Source organism: Heloderma suspectum, chromosome 3, assembly GCF_057233095.1.
Source record: "Heloderma suspectum isolate Gila_16-S chromosome 3, 16-S_ref, whole genome shotgun sequence".
In the NCBI taxonomy this organism is placed as follows: Eukaryota; Metazoa; Chordata; class Lepidosauria; order Squamata; family Helodermatidae; genus Heloderma; species Heloderma suspectum.
The window spans coordinates 94,052,888-94,070,576 of record NC_139460.1 but is presented as its reverse complement, the minus strand read 5'-3'; the positions used below and the strand labels follow the sequence as shown (position 1 = coordinate 94,070,576).

Here is a 17,689-nt window from a genome sequence, read left to right as displayed (position 1 = left end):
AGCATTAGGGTCCAGAAGATGACCTGTATCTTACCAGAATCATCCACTGAACTCCCCTACAAAATCTGATGCTCGTGTTTTTGTTTTGTTTTGTTGCCCTTTAAGTATCTAAACTATACTGCAGGGATGGGCAACCTTTGGCCCCAGGGCAATATGCAGCCCTCAGCCTAATTTCATGCTGTCCTCAGCCTAATTTCTGCATGTGATCGGTTCAGATCTCTGGCAAGAGTGATCTGTCCCTTCCCTGGCAGCCCTCTGGATGAGAAGGAAGGAGATCCCAGAAAGGGAAGACGGGTGATCCACCCACTTTGGGCTCTGCCCCTGTCCTCTGCTGGCTTTTGCCCCACCCACTGCCACCATGTGTCCTCTGACTGATTACCCACAAGGGAATGCATCCCTCAACAGACAAAGGTTGTTCACCCCTGCTCTACAGTTTGTTCTGTTTTCAAATGATAAATATTTATGTCTACCGAGCAACATGGAATTTTACTTTCCATAGAAAAACATTCTGTCCAATAACTATTCTTCTGGAACTGGGGACTGAGCCTTCAAGTAAGTGGTCTTGTTTAGTGCCCTTGCATTAGTACAGAGAGAACGAAACAGACATCTTTGAATTTCCCAGTTGTCTTTGTTTCTCTGAAACGGTGTTGTAATGGAAAAGGCATGTGAGCAGCTTGACCAAAGTTTATAATTATGCTCCTAATATTATAAAGTTGCAAACCAACATGTTTTAATTGCTGTAGCAATGAAATTGCTATATGCATATTTGTTCAGGAAATACATGAAGTATACAATTGGAAACATGATCGAAATCTCTCATTTTTTCTTGGTGAGGTGGACATTTATGTAAGTCTTAACTGTTCATTTGTATGGTATTAACTAATATGTTCAACAGATTATTCTGAAATTGAAATATGCATATTACTTTAAAGAAATCTCTAAAATGGTTTCAGATTGCTCTGTTTGTAAGTAAGTGGGTCAACATTCCAGCTGTTCTCTTTCATTACTTTTCTTGAAACATCTAAAAGGAATAGAGATTAGGGATGTACAGATTTTGTTAAATCCGTTCTGTTTTTTGCAGATTGTCAAGCATCTTTTGTTCTGACATCCACTCAGTGACAGAATCAGATTTTATGTATGAGAATTTCATTCTTGTTCGCAAATGCACATTAGCACTAATGCGCACTTGTGTACCCCCCCCCAGCCCCCCAGTTTTAAAAAAATGGTCTGCAAGTCTGTGGAATCCACAGAACTTGGAAAAAGCCAGTCTGCTGCAGATTTTGCAGTTCAGTTTCATAGAAATCTGAAATCATTTGTATCCATTCTGGATTTTTCCAACATCCTAAATAGAGTTACATGTTTCCATTGAATACTTGAGTGTTATTGTGTGAATCGTCAGAATTCATTGTGCCTCTTTCCTGAGTAATTTTTTTAAAAGAAGTTATGTGCTGCTTTTCACAGACACCCCTTAAAATGATTGTAGCTTTAACATTTAAATGTATGTTTTTTTTCCCCAGGGCAATTAAAGCATTTCGGGAGGTGCTTTATGTTGATCCCAGCTTTTGCCGCGCCAAGGAAGTTCATTTACGACTTGGGCTTATGTTCAAAGTGAACACAGATTTTGAGTCTAGTTTTAAGGTAAACGTTTTTACATTTTTAATGATAGGTGGCACTTGCCACTATATACTACAATAGAGTGTAAAGGATTTACTTCAGTTTCATTGTACTGTTCAGTTGCTACTTGGCCTCAGGGATCTCAGGTGAGATCAGGAGCTAGCTATGGACTTGTAGGTTCTGTCATGCAGGTTCATGGAGGTCCTGCATTAAAATAAATGTGAGATCTTTTAGTTCAGCTTTTAATTTCTCCCCACACAGAGGAGACCAGGAGATGGAATGCCCGAGGGCTACTCCACATCACACCCTGTGTAGCATCTTGGGTACCAAGTTAGGACTGAATAGACATAAAGAAAATATTTTGAAGTATTTTGACTTGAAGAAACCTTGTGTAAGAGTCTTAATATTGGGAAGAGATTCTGAATGTATGTGTCAGGATTCCCTTAGCCCCCCCCTTTACTTCAACGCCCAAACATACACAGACAAGAGGCTTCAGTCTATAGCTTTTAATCCATTACTTCACAGGGTCATACAGATGCAAATTCTCAGAGACTGTCTGTCTACAAAGGAATGCCTTCAGGGGATTAAAAAATGGGATTTATGAGAGTTGCCCGCTGTTTGAAGAGGGAGGCGATCTGGCTAGCCTAACATAAAGGGGGAAGGTCCCTCTCTTCTTGTGAGGCCTCTAAGCTCAGCTTTTCACGCAAGGCCAATCGGGTAGACGGTCTAAGTTCTGCCCCTGCATTCTCTCTCTTTGCTCTGCGTCTGCACCTAGCATCAAGAGTGTTGGACTGGGACTTGGGAGATCCGGGTTCTAGTCCCCACTCGGCCATGGAAGCTCACTGGGTGACTTTGGGCCAGTCACAGACTCTCAGCCCAACCTACCTCACAGGGTTGTTGTTGTGAGGATAAAATGGAGAGGAGGAGGATAATGTAAGCCACCTTGGGTTCCTTGCAAGAGGAAAAAAGGCAGGGTATAAATGCAATAAATCTATCTATCTATCTATCTATCTAGTCATCTTCCCCAAACCCCGCCTCCTCCTGTTTGCTCCCTCTCATGCGGGGCGGGGTGAGGAGGGACCCTCATGCTCAGCCATCTGGATGTTTGTAACCTGAGAAGGTTACAAACTCATATCTGGACTAGCCTACTCTTATCTGGACTAGCCTGGGAAAACACCTCCCCCATGTCTAACAGTTCTCCTTCAGAATCTGAACTGCTATCCAACTCCCTGTGCTCAGAAACACTCTTGACGGTATGAGATTCATTTCAGAGGAAAGTCACCCGAGGAAAGCATTGACTGGGTTTGCACAACACAGCAACCCATCGTGGGTAACTAACCATGATGGCTTGTTGCATCATACAAAGCCAACCACTTCTCACAGAGTGGCTTATTTTTGGGCAACAAGCCACCCTGACAACCCATAGCTTGTTCTAGGGGTTATTCAACCCACAATGGGTTGATGTGTCATCCAAACCTAGCAGAGCCATTTCATTGTGTGTTGTGGGAATCAGTCAGCGAGCCACTCTGCAAGGTAAAAAAAAAAAACCCGCCACTCTTCGTGATCTCACCCATCCTGCTGCCAGTGACAATCCCTGAGTGGCACTTTGGAGTGACAATTAGTGGTTCGCCTCCCCTTTTAAAATATTTTTTCAGCCCCAGAAATTTGCACAGATGGGGTCGAATTTTTGTTGTTGTTGTCTGTGTTGCAGCTGCGCTCTTACAGCTGTCTGATATGTGTAGTCTTGCCTGTATGTTTCAGTTGTCAAAGAGAGCCCCAAAGTGCAGTAAGTAACATATGTGAACGTTGACAAGGTGAAACTGCATATAGGCTAATTTGCATACAGTTGCCAGGGACCCATTACTGAGCTGTCAATGGAAACGTTCCAGTAAAGGGGAAAAGCAGCAAAAGAATATGCACCAAGGGGGTGGGGGCACACACAATATCTCCCAGTTAGCAGTGTGATCCTCTGGATTTTAAGCATTGAACTGACACTTCTTGGTGTTCAACGCTTCCCCAAGTCTCCAGCTACTCCAGAAAGGGGAGATCTTAGCTCTCCACCTGTTTTCGTGGCTGGTTTTTAGAGTACTTACTGCTGTGGATACTGCAGTTCTGTGATGGTTCTAAAAGAAACCCAGAAATGTGTACAAATGTAATGGCTGAGAAGTAAATGGAGGAGAATTCTGTGTAAATTTAAGGCCTAGAAGTAAATGGAGGGGAAATTTGCTCACCTACATTAACTGCTCCATTAGTGCAGACGTGCAAATTTCCCTGCCATTTATTTCTCAGCCCTGAAATTTACTCAAAATCCCCCTCCATTTACTTCCCAGCCATTAAATTTGCACACCTTTCTGGGATTCTTTCAGAACTGTCAGGTAACCACAGCACTAACTGCTCCAAAAAGGAGCCCTGAAAATGGGGGCTTTGTGGGAGCTAAGATCTCCCCTTTCTGGAGTAGCTGGAGACTCAGGGAAGTGTTGAAAGGGTGGCGGACACTGAGAAGTTTCAGTTCAGCACTTAAATCTCAGGGGATCACTTCGCTAACTGGGAGATACTGCCCCCCCGCATGCCTTTTGGTGCACCCACTGTTGCCATTTTCCCTCCTTTTCCAGTGCTTTTCCATTGACAGCTCAGCAATTGGTCCCTGGCAAGTGTGCCCAAATTAGCCTATATGCTTGCCAGGCAAGACTACACATATCAGACAGCTGTAAGAGTGCACTTGAGAAAGACAGACAACAATAACAATAAAGTTACAGCTGCATTTGTGCAACTTTCTGGGGCAAAAAAAGATCTCTTTCCTCCATTTGCTTATATTTCTCAGGCCAAAAAATAAAAAATATATATTTTATGGCCCCATTTGTGCAAATTTCTGTGGCCAAAAACCCCAAACAAGCTGGGAAGCAAAAAGGGGTTGCAATTGGAGCAGGGAGGGGGATGAAATGGGGAGAGAAGACGGGTTCAGCCGCGCAGGACACTGGTATACCAGCTGGAGGGGGAGAACAAGCCACAGTGAGCCTGATCGTCTGTTGGGTACACCATGGCTTGTTCCACCAACAACCCACACTAAGTAGCTTATTCGCAGGGTGGCTTAGCATGTTGTGCAAACCTGCCCAATGACTGATTTTCCAGCAGACTATCCTGAAGATACTTATCATGGATCGTGTAGGATAAGAATAAAGTGTGATGATTCTCTTACAAGAATACTGAGCATATAAAGGTAAAATAATGATGCATTAAAAGTGTAAAATGTGTTAACCTAGTTATTAAAATACAACCTTACTGGATTCTGGTTGAAAGCATCATATCTTGTGGCAGATTTGCCATCTCACATGGGAGCTGTGCATGAACAGGGCAGCTTCGTTGAGGACAATGAGGCATTCACCCCCTTCCTTTGTGCAGAGATATTTTCCTGCCTTTCTCTCATGTCAGAGATGCTCATCCAACTGTCGTGTAAACATCTCAGCATCACTTCTTTTTTCCCCCATCAGAAGTATTTCTGGCAAGTTCTTTTTCCTTTTCTTTTTCCTGACGGTTATTCTCTTAACTTGAACAAATGGTTCAAGTTATGATTTGGGGAAGTTTGTCCATTCCTCAAGGGTGTGAAGCACTTTAGAATTGGCGTAAGATGCATTTCTTGCTTCAGTCAGCTATGGCATAAAGAGTATTTCTCTCAGAGTGGGGGCAAAGTTATCCAGTTGGACAGTTGCCACTTGTGTGTAACCTGTTTGGAAGAGAGTCGTGCTGACAGCTTACCCACGAGGGCAGTAGTAGTTATGCTTTACAGTTAAAGGTAGCATCTATTACCCTTTTCCAAAAAGAAGGGACAATGTCCATAATAAGTTGAGTAATATAGTTAAAAATCCCACTTCAGCTCCGCTGCTTTTGTGTGGAGTGTGTGTGTGTGTGTGTGTGTGTGTGACAGAGAGAGAGAGAGAGAGAATGTGACCCAAGGTTAAGAGCATGGGGCTAGAAACCTTCCTTCACTTCGAAGTCTAGCCCCTATTAAAATTTTACTAGCCTTTGCTAGCAATTAATAACTATCTGTGATTAACTAAACTATTATCCAAGTGTTTTTATTACAGTATGATTATTATATGCATTGGCTATTGCAGCTAAGGGAGAACTTTTGGTTTGAACATGTGATCATTTAGACGAGACCTGTTTTATTCATATTATGCAAATAAAGTGCTTTGTTCACCTTCTTTTGTCCTGTTTATGTAGTCGATTCTTGTGTTTTGATTGTGCAGTGTAGGATGAAAGAGAGTGCTTATGCCTTACAAGCCTCCTTTCTTTAAAAAAGATGAATTAATTCCGATTTTGAAGGACTCTGGAGAGAAAACTAATGAGTTGATTTAGCAGCGCGTGCTGCACGTCCTCCCACCCTTACCCTCAGCATGCCTGTCAGATGGAGCCTTGGCTGTTTGCCAGCACTTTGATTACGCAAGGCTTTCTGTGTCCTAGTTATTTGAACAAAAGACAGCTCTCAGGATCAGGCATCACACCTAGGTCATACAGTTAGAAAAGCCATCTCTAAGATAGACTAGGATAAGGTTTTCCCACTGTAGTATGTTCATGTTAGAATTGTCAAATTTCTAATAGTGGCTTGATTTATATAGCATAGACTTTTTGGAACTACTTATTAGAAAATCTTTCATCGAAATATAATATTCCAATTTCAGAGCAGCACAATTGTTAATGTATATCTTAAAATGTTTTCCAGTAACTTTTCAGATACTTTTAATTCTTCTACTATTAGGTAGCTCTGTGCAAGTAGTTTTAAAACATCTTCAGATGAAATTGCAGAAATACTGGAGAAATTGAGAAATAGAGAAGTATAGTCCTAAGTGGATTGTTAAACATGTGCAGTGCCATAGAGAAACATTGTTTGTGTATGATGCAGTTAGTACCTTTGTAGATACCCAAGCACTGTACTTCTGATTCTTTGCAAAAGTCGCATCAGTGACTTTTGGTGCAATCACATCTGTCAAGGGCTCTGAAGGAGAAAAGTCTCCTGATTTACAAATCAGACTCCATCATTGACTTCAGCTGTTATGCTTTAAAAGATGCTACCACTTTTAAATATTCAGATGAGTGCCTTGTAGGTAAATCCTCTTACTCATGGTTTGAATTTCTGTAGACAGATGTCTGCCTTGAGGTATTGTATGTCGTCTCTGAACTGCAGTGTCCTCTCCTGCATAATAACTATTTCACACAGCAGCAGCAGCCAGCTTCAGTACTGCAATTTTTGTACAAGATGCAGATGTTTGCTAGCTACGGTTTGCTGCAGAGATTTGAAGCTGGATATTTAATGTGATGTTTTTCTAATTTATCGTGCTGAAGACAGTAAATAGTTTGTCTTTTGACAAAGGGGTTTTGTTCTGCATGGCTGGGGTTTTTTATAGCATACCTCAGAAGGATTGTCTGTGTTTAATTGTAGCTAGATATGCAGGATTGTTCTAGATGAATAGGTTTGTTCGTGTGTGCTCTAATAATTAATGTAGCCTTAAGATAGATGCAGCTTTATGATAAACACTTCATTTACTATTTTTTAATTACCTTTCTGCATGTTTTGAGTTGTCAGCATAGCTTTATCATATGCTGTGCTAAATGGTCCTGGCAAAACATTACATTTTGTCATTTTTGATATTCTTAAAATTTTGAAAATGTGTACAACAAGTAATATTGTGGTAAGATTGAATAATTTAGTTATATTCCTTCAGTTTAATTATTGTAAAATATTTTTAACCTGAAAGTTACAAATGATGATTTTGTTTGCATTGTATTAGTAGTTCCCATTGCAAAAACAAAATAGAGTCATATCTAATTCAACACTGAATATTTATTTATATGCTGCTTTTAATTAGCATTACTCAGTATTGTGGAATCTGCACTGCCCTTATTTGGTGTGTGTTTTCCATATCATACAAGGTACTAGTGAGCTCTATCAATGTGACTTTTGTATCTTATAAAACTACATACTCATTTTAAAAGGCCTCTAAATGCAGGCTTATATATTGCTTATTATGGGAAAAAAATGCATGATGGTCTTTTCAGATTTTCTGTTTAGTAGAGTTTTTAAAAATGTAGAGCTGTATCAACAGCCTCAGGATATTTCAAGGTATAAAGTAATACCACAGCCTTTATAGCTCTTGAGCTTAAGAAAAGGGCAGTTAGTGCACAGTGGGTTAATTTTATGCTTTGCAAGATCATATGTTTTTTCTGAGAAATCATTCCAAACAGTCTGATTAGATAATTTATTGTTTAGAAAAGAAATAGTTACCAAGAAAGGAACCTGCTTGTGCATGAACAAATGTGACAATATTATTTGTGTGTATGTAAGTGTCAGTATATATAGCGGTTGCTTATAGCAATGGTTTATATAATTGATCTTGTATTGTAACACTATTGGGGTTCTTCATTTACATTTTTTGTAGATTATCTTGATTTAATGGGCATTTTCATGATCACTTTTTTAAATTAAAAATTGTTTAAAACTCCCAGCCCTGGTGGTAGTTCTTCATTTATATAGTGAAGATGAAGGCATGTTTGCAGTATGAAGTATCATTCTGTTATGACACTCTAATAGTATGTGTGAGTATCATTTACTTACCCTGAAACTTGAATTGCTTCCATAATTGGTTATTCCTATTTTTCATTTGATTGATGTTCAAGATGACATCATACAATTAGCTATACTCAGATACTGCACTAACAAAATTAGGTATCACTTTGTGGTTTTATTATTTGTAGAAATGTATTGACAAAATGTGTGAAACTCAGTACTCATGTTGAATCACTGAGTGTATAGGAGAACTCCAATAAGTAAACTTTTCATTCAAAAATGTGATATCCATAGGGACTGCTGAAACATCAGAAATGAAAGTCTTTAGTCTCTGAAAGATGATGGGGTATAGTTTAGAAATACCAATCATATACATTTCTGAAAGCAAGAATCAAATGTAGCAGTTTTCATTTAACAGTTGCATCTTTTTATGAGCCTTCCATTCTTTTGCTTGTATTTCTATGCTGTTTTTATGGAGTTGTTAGCAGTACAGCAAGATATAATTGATAACTAGAGCCTTTTTAATCTCAGATTTTACTTTTTCCAGATTAACTTTTAATTGCTTATATGTAAATATTCAGTTATTTGTATGCTAGACAATATCACCAAAGTGTTCTGTTGGGCCTATAGGAAGTGAATATGCTTAAAATTATTTTAATATATGTGCCAAATAATTTATCAGCTTTCAGTAGAGGAAACATTAATTTATCTGTTCCCTTTTGCAGCATTTTCAGTTAGCTTTGGTTGACTGCAACCCTTGCACTTTGTCCAATGCTGAAAGTAAGTATTTTAAGCTCTTGCTGGTATTCTAAGCACGTGTTATGTGTATATTCGCCTTACGGTGCAATCCTGTGGGGATAGTCAGCCACCTCCAAACTTGGAGGCAGCCAACTATCCAATGCAGGGCGGGCGGAGCATGGAGGAGATATTCTCCTCTGCACTCCAGCCGCCTGGCGTTTGCGGCTAGACAGCCGATTTTGGCTATCTAGCTGGGGACGTCAGAGTGGGAAGGGGGAAGGCCAGATGGCACATAGGAAGTGTCATAACGACACTTCCGCAGTCTCCTTCCACTCCCAGAGCACCCCCTTTTCGCCCGCTCCATTCTGCACTTACGAGTGCAGAGACAGGGATGAACCGCACTGCCTGTTAGGCGGGGGCAGGGAGTGAGGTTTCTGGCTCTGAGCTTGGTTCCCAGAAACCAAAAAATCCTATGGCTGTCTAGACACTGTTTAGCAGCTGTAGGATTGCTCCCTCGGTTACTTTTTAGAGTTGTGTCCTATATTACCCTATCTCCACAATTAAATCAGTTCCCCTACTTCTCCCTCTTCTGTTGTCAATCTAATGCTAGAAGTCCTTTAGGCTGCAATCTTATTCACACTTTCCTGAGAGTAAGTCCCATTGAACTCAGTAGAGATTACTTCTGAATAGGCATGCATAAGACTGCACTATGAGACAAAGTCTCTTCTGCATTCAATATAGCACTTAGTACACTTGCATTGTAATATTAAATAATAGTATTTTTAAATACACAAGTGGGATTTTTTAAATTAGCATCCTTGTAAAATGCTGGAGCAAAATGTGTTTCAAGCATTTCTTTTGAAAGCTAATTTCTCATGGATAGTGTTTTAGACAGCATGAAATAAACATAAAACTAGTTGTTTTTAAATTTTGCCTTGATATTCTTTTCCCTAGCATATCTGATGGAAAGTCAAATCTGTGATTTCAGAGGGAACTGTTGTTCTGAACAGTGTAATTTGTTTATATGGGCTGGGATTCAGAGCTACGTTAGGTATGCCCACCAGGATTTTTGACTTTCTTTCCTTGAACAACAGGTTCCCCATGCCATATCACAAAGTGGCAAGAGGTCTGCAGCCAAAAATTTGGCTGGCTATTTGGCTGGTTATTTCAGATCAGTACTGGATTCCTTGCCTCTGCAGCTCTTTTCCATAGGCAACTCTCCTCTTGGCTCGTTTTCTCATGGGTTTTCCTCTTAGGCTCATCCCTCTGGCCTTCTCTTTTTCCCAGTGTAGTGGGTAATTCCCTCTCCCAAATAGTAATCCTGATTTCCCAAGCTCCCTACTCCCAAATTCTTTGGACTGTTATCTTTTCAGACCCTTGGTTCCTGTTTTCCTAGGGACTATTCTTATACTGATTCACTATTCCAGAGCCTTCTGATTTGCCTGAGGAAGGAGGATGTCAGAAAACATCCTTGGGCATGTTAAACTAGTTGTGAGGTTCCTTGGATATTTGGCCATGGTATAGTCATTTTTTAGATGAGAGCATGGATTAGCTAATTTGTTTTAATTACGGAGTTAATATGGTGCATCTCAGAGAGAGAGACAGAGTAACTATTTTCACATAGTAGTCTATACTTCAAATAAATATTGAATACCAACTCAGTGAGATATGGAGGAGCAATCCTATGGCCCCTTGCTCCAGCCTCAGAAGGGGGAGTCAGAGATCTGACCCTCCCTCTCCCTTGCAGCTGGTGCAGAAAGAACCATGCCGGCTGCTCTCCGAGGTTGGAAAAGCAACCTCAGAGAGGGAGAAAAGGGGGTGTTTCACTGGGAGAGACTGGAGAATCCAGGATATGAACTGTCTGGAGCCTCTTCCAACCTCTTTTCCCCTTCCCCCCAAAAAGTGCTCCAGCTAAAGCCTGTCTAGTGCTCCGACAAAGCCCATCTCTAGTGAAAAATGCAGGGCTGGAGGACAGGGAGGTGAAGATCACCTCTGCCACTCCACCTGCCCTGCATAGGATGCTCATAAGTCTCCAAGTTTGGGGGCTTAAAATAATCTAGGGCGCAATCAATAGGATTGTGCCCTAATATTATATTTTGTCAGGATTACATTCTTGCGGCATTATATCTTATATAATTGCCTAACTACTGATATGATACAACATTGCTGTCCATCCTCTCAACCAAGTATTTGGTTTTATCTCCCCCCCCTTTTTTTGCAATTAAAACAAAAGGAGGGAACCTGTAAACAATAACACCAATAGCAAGAACGCAAGAAAAACAGGTATAAAAGCATATCCAGTCACAAAAACTGTTCGCTGCAACTGTTCACAACGCCATTGATTTTTTAAAAATGTTTTGACACTTTTGTTTCAAATATATGTATTAATGTAAGTAGGCGATATGTCTAAATAATCATCCATCCAGGCAAAATTGACAGTGGTAAGAAATGCATTCAAATGCAGCAAGAGCAGTAAGAACTTCAGTCCGCTGAACAATAGGTGATAAGTGTTCATCCTTCCAGGCTTGGAGTATAAGTTTATTGCAACTGTTAGGGCTTTCAGAGTCCCTTTTTCTGTCCCTCTGTTAATCCCCATATCACAGGAATATAATTTAAGATTTTTCCAGAACAAAATTTATGCAGGCAGTAACTTCCAACCAAAAAGAAGCCACTAGAGTGCATGCCCACATCATACGTCTCAGCAACGTGTTATCCGCATCACATCACCAGCATCTAGGAGAGCTAGGCAGCTTTATCTTAACCAGCCTCTGTGATGTCCAGTATATACAAAACATCATTTTTTGTTGAATCAGCCTTTGTTTTAAATCTCTAGTAATGGTACATATAGAAGCTAAGGCAACATTCCATTGATTAGGCTGTATAGAACATTCCAGTTCTCTTTTCCATTCATCCACTTTATTACAGTTCAAAAGACATTCATAAACAACTACTGTATGTGTAGCTTTCTATAAAGAGCCAATTGATTCTTCCCGTAGTATGGGAGGTGCCGAAGCACTCATCTCTGATGGCCCATATATAGACACCAAAAGGTGCTGTAGTTGAATATATTGCCACTCAGCACTAGTTGATGTGATATCTACTCTACAGTATTGAAAATGGTAAAAACTCATCATCCTATTAGCTGACATAAATTATAAATTCCACTATTGATCCAGTTCCACAAAAAAAGGCTGCTTCTCTATTTTCAAATCAGGATTCCCCCATAAATTTCATTTAGCATGAAAATAAGGGTCAAAATGCAGCTGACTAGACATTATATGCCATGTTTCTCTAGTTGCCAAAGTTATGGGTGGAGCCATTCCTTTCTTTTTAATGTGCCTTGATCCTAGTGCCATTCAGCCGAGAAGAGTTGTCAAGTAGTTTGACTCCCAAACAATCCATGGAAAAATGTTAAATAAAAGAGATCTCTTCCATTCATTGGTACAAGATAATAGATAAGCCTTATGATATAAACCAAGATCTGGGAAGTTAAATCCTCCTTCCCTAAGTGGCAACTGCATCCTCTTAAGCGAAAACAGAGGAGGAGAACTCCCCGCCTAAAATTCCGAAATCCAGCATAGAGTTCTTGAAAATACATTTAGGGAATATATAGAGGTATATTACGCAATACATAAATTACCCATGATAAGACATTAATCTTAAGTATATTAACCTTGCCCTGAATATTTAAATTAAGTGATGCGCATCTTTCCAAATCCAGAAATATTTCCGCCAGCAATCCATTTAAATTCAGTTTAATCATTTGAAAAATATCTCTAGGCACCTGTATTCCAAGTTATGTTATAACGTCTCAAAACCAGCAGAATTGCCATTTAGTAACTACATCAGGTAACCTAATACTTCCTACTGGCATTAATTCAGATTCTGACCAATTAATAATATAACTCAAAAGTGTACCAAAGGTATCAATCTTACTAATTTTGGCATAGAAGACTCAAACATGCTGATAAATAACAAGTCATCTGCATATAAAGCCATTTTATATTAAGCTAGGGATGTTTCCCTCCCATTTACTTCCCAGGCTCTAAATTTGTGCAAATTCAGAGGCTGGGAAGTAAATGGAAGAAAAATTTGTTCAATTTTAGAGGCTGGGAAATAAAGGAAACTAAATTTGTGCAAATGTAGAGTCTGGGAAGTAAAAGGAGGGAAAATTTGTGCAACAGCAGTAACTGCTCTGTGGAGTAGCCGCAAAAAGGTGGAGGGGAGTCAATAACTCTCCTTTCTGGACTTGCTAGAAACTTGGGGATGTGTTGAAAAGGAGGAGGACACTGACAAGTATCAGTTCAACACTTAATAGCAAGAGGATTACATTGCCAAGTGGGAGATTTTGCCTCCCCCTTTGGTCCACTTCTTTTGCATTTTTTTCTTTTTCAGTGCTTCTGAATTGCACAAATGGGTTCCTCCTTTGTCTTATTATTATCCCCCCCACCTCCGTACCTTGGCAACTGTGTATAAATTAGCCTATATGCAGTCTCACCTTTTCAATTTCCTTGTATGTTACCAATTTCACTTTGGTGCTCCAGTTGATAGCTGAAACATACAAAGAAATTGACAAGGCAAAATATACAGACAGCTGAATCTGTGCTGTTGCGCACTTGCAAAAGTCTGGGGGAATTAAAAAAAAGACCCTATTTACACAAATTTCAAGATCTACCTCCCAAAAATTGCACAAATTGCCATTTGGGCAAATGGTGGGACTTCCGCAAAAATATATGCACAAAACATTTCAGGAATCAGGGAAAAAACTCTGCTAGTCTGCTGCCACTTACCACAGTGGAAACACTGCAGAATCCCATCGGGTTCAAATGGAACAGATTTCCCAGCACTGCACATCCCTATATTCAACCTGCTCATGCATGAATCCACAAATTTCTCTGTTCTGCCTAATTGCATATGCCAAGGGTTCTGAACACAAATCAAGTATCAAGGGAGAAAGGGGGCAGCCCTGCCTTGTACCTCTCTGTAGACAAAAAAATTTTTTTTGAAAGAATTCCATTTTTCAGTTATTTATTCATTATATTTCTATACTGCCCACTCGCGACTTAGGGCAGGAGATATAAAATTCTAATCCATCTTGAAAATTCCTGCAGAAAGCCCAATTTTTCCAAAGTCACAGACACAAACTGCCAATGTAATTTGTCAAATGCGTTCTCAGCATCAAGTGAAATAACCAATGCTGAATCCATTCTTTCGTTTTTCAAGGCAGTCAAATTTACTACAAGCCTTAAATTATCTATATCCATTTGGCGAATAAATCCCACTTGATCAGGATGCACTAATGTATGTATCATCCTCAGAAGTGTATTAGCAAGAATCGCTGTTAATATTTTAGCATCCACATTTATCTTTAGTTTTATCTTTGACTGCTCCCAATATTCACTGTGTTCACTAAACCATATACCTTCTTCCTATCCAACATACTAAAATCTGTGCTTTTCTCCTCATCCCCTAGCTGGTTCATTGCTCTGGTAATCCTGCCTTTTTAGCTTCTGAAACCTCTTTTCTGTCCCACTTTAGTTCCCTCATCCCTATGCAGAACTACAAAATCATACATCTCTCTTGTTGCTTATACCATGTGATGCCCCTTCCCAATTACCTACCCTGGTTTTATTTCATTATTCAATTTTCATCCCACCCTTCCTCTAAGGAGCTCAAGGTGGAATATCTGCTTCTCCCTCTACCCATTTTATCTTCATAACAATTCTGTGAAATAGGTTAGGCTGAGAGAGTGATTTGCCCAAGAGCACCCAGTGAGCTTTGTGACTGAGTAGGGATTTGAGTCTGGGTCTCACCAGTCCTAGTCCAACACTCTCACTATACCACACAGGCTGTCTTTCACATCTACTTTCTGCATCCTACACAAGTTCCTCTTCCTACCCTTACTTCCCATTAGATTCCTTCCTGTGTACCTTTGTTCCACCAACTCTAGCATCCTCAATTACCCCAAAGTTTTCCATTCCCTTAAATAACTCCACCCATCCTTCCTTACTGCCCCTTATGCCTGGAAATTCTTCCCAGAACTCCTACATGGTGTCATCCTCTCCTCGTATCTCTGTTCAGAACCCACTGTTCTGTGAACCCTTTGGTTTAACCTCTTCATCCTTGAACCCACCCTATACTAATACTGCACAAGTATTTGCATTTGTTCACATCCATTCCTTTCTACTCTTGTCATTCCCATTATTTCCTTTATTTAAAATACGTTTACTCCTTACCTTTGCCCTTTCCCTGTCTTCCTCTTCCCTTCCCTTCCTTCCTTTCCCCACTCTTTGTTCTCACCCATACTGTCAAAATTTAGATTACATTATCCTCAGAGAGCCTGTCTTTTTGTTCAAACTACTCTTTATTTTATTTTATTTTATTTTTATTTTATTTATTTCATTTCTCTACAGCCCAATAGCTGAAGGTATCTGGGTGGTTCACAAAAATTAAAACCACAAAGTATAGCATAAAACAATATAAAATATGAAAGCTTAAAACTACAATATAAAAGTAGTTTTAAAGCATCATGTATATTGTTGGTTCTCAAACCTGTCCATGAAGGTTTATGCTATGTGTTAGTCTTTAAGGAACCACAAGACGCTTTGTTGTTCAGGCTAAAACCTTTCAGTATTGCCAAAAGTGAAGCATAATAAGTTAAAGTACAGGAGGAAAGTCAATATTTCTTGCTTACGAATCCTGAATTTGTCAGGGTTTGGGGAAATAATATCCATTGTACTATAAAGCTATTGTGACTTATGAATATTTATATTATTGAGATAGTATATATATAGTGGAATTGAGAGGTGGATCCAAATACAAATAATTCCACTGGTAGCTCTCCTTGTTCTGTAAAGCTTGAAGAATTTGCTTTATTTTGCTCTATATCTTGATGTTTGGAGAAAGGGCTGGTATGGCTGTAATGGGCAAGGATAGTGGGTACAGGGATTTGGCTGTTCCATTGAACTTTTAATCACATTCAAAAAATAAATAAATGCCCTTTTTAGGAAAGATTTTTCACCTAATCACTCTATTAGTGATGTTAGAGAGAATAAAACATGGAATTTAGAAGTTTCTTGGGGCGAAACTAGATGTGATGCTTAAACTCCTCTTCTGTAGTCATGTCAGTTGAAAAAAGGGGAAGTTAATAGCAGGGTTGGATGGGATTTTTGTTGGGACTGCAGTGTGCGGGGTGGGGAAGTGTAACCCTTTACTCTCTGCCATGGGCCTGATGAAAATTTGCTCACCCACCCCACACCTGTTATTAACCTCAAGGCTAAAAGTTCCATTGGTTCCAATGGAAGCGTCTTTTCCAGGACTAATAACGGTTGGCGGGGTGGGGTGGGGGGCACAGGAGGAGTTGTTAGGACTGTAGGAAGGAGGAAAGGCTTAAACCTCTCCATCCCATGGTCATTGACCCCAACCTCCTGCACTTGCTCCCCCCCCCCCCGCAAGCTGGTGTAGTTGTCAGTGCTGTTGATAGTGTCAAGTATATTTTGGCCCTTACTTGGTGATACTAAAATAACATTTAGTGTTTGAATATGCATGCCATAAATCATAGGTAGGAATTCCACTTACCTGGATGATGAACTTATTCAAATGCAGGCCTTTAAATAGTGTGAAATGTGGCTCGCTCTGGTTTCTTTATTACAACAGGCCATTTGACTAGTCAAATGTTTTTAGGATAAAGGTCAAATTAGGCTAAGTTCCCAACTAAATCTTCATGAAGTTTTCTCATAGAAGTCAGTGGACACCATTGACTTGTATGGGAAATGCGGGTAGGTAAGAACTGTGAGAGGTCACTTTGGAGAATGGGGAGAATGGAGCACAAAGAGACTGTCCGTAATCTAGTGCATATGCTAGGGAAAGAGATTTGCGACTAAGAGTCCTGTATGTATGTATTTTATCAGTTTTGTTTTAGGTGTGTGTCGAGGGGGAGGGTTGGTGTTAAATTGTTGTTAAATTGTTGTATTTTGTCATTTTTATGGTTTTATTATAAATCTCATTGAGTATTAATTGAGTGGAAGTTGTCATGGGTGGGGAGGGGAAAGATTGGGGCTTCAGAGAATGAGCCACAGTGCCAGTGTGGTGTTGTGGTTAGAGTGTTTGACTGTGACTTGGGAGATCTAGGTTCTAGTACCCACTCAGCCATGAAACCCACTAGGTGATTTTGGCCAGTCACTGACCCTCAGGCTAACAATCGTTGTGAGAATAAAATGGAGAGGAGGAGGAGGACTGTGTGTGCTCCTTGCAAGAGGAAAAAAGGCGGGATATAAATGTAATAATAATAATTTTAAAAGTGCTTCTTTTGATGCCCAGCCAAACCATTCATTGTTGGACTCATGCTAATCTGAGGCGAAGCTAGTAGCAACTATTTGGTTTCTCCGAGCCAAAAAAACTCCTTGTCCTAATGGCGCTAAGCCTGCATGACATCTTCTGCCAGGGATATTCTCCAGTGGTGTAAAGGCTGCATGCGTGCATGTTCAACCTCCGTCCACTGTGGGTTTGGGGGTTGAAGCTAGGGGGCATTTTTACATTTCTATCTTTTTCTACAAGGATGAGGAGAGGGTCTGTACCATCTGTACAGACCCTCTTTTCCTCTGTTTCATCATACAGCATCCACACACAAAACTAGGAACATTTACAGATAAATATGCATATGTAAACACAGTACTTGATTCTTTTGAGTTTATTATTTCTAATATGTTTGCTTCCCTCCTCTTACAGTTCGGTTTCACATTGCCCATTTATATGAAACCCAGGTATGTATATAAT

General features: G+C 39.9%; 1 protein-coding gene across 2 annotated transcripts in view; it reads left to right on the top strand.

Annotated features, from left to right (window-relative positions):
* Positions 1–17,689, top strand: part of KDM6A (lysine demethylase 6A) — a 170,591-nt gene that overhangs the window by 79,884 nt on the left and 73,018 nt on the right. For both annotated transcript variants that reach the window (XM_084843887.1, XM_084843886.1), the window contains exons 6-8: positions 1,518–1,638; positions 8,902–8,956; positions 17,642–17,676. In XM_084843887.1, coding sequence (XP_084700013.1) covers positions 1,518–1,638; positions 8,902–8,956; positions 17,642–17,676 — 211 coding nt within the window. The remainder of the gene's footprint in view (positions 1–1,517; positions 1,639–8,901; positions 8,957–17,641; positions 17,677–17,689) is intronic.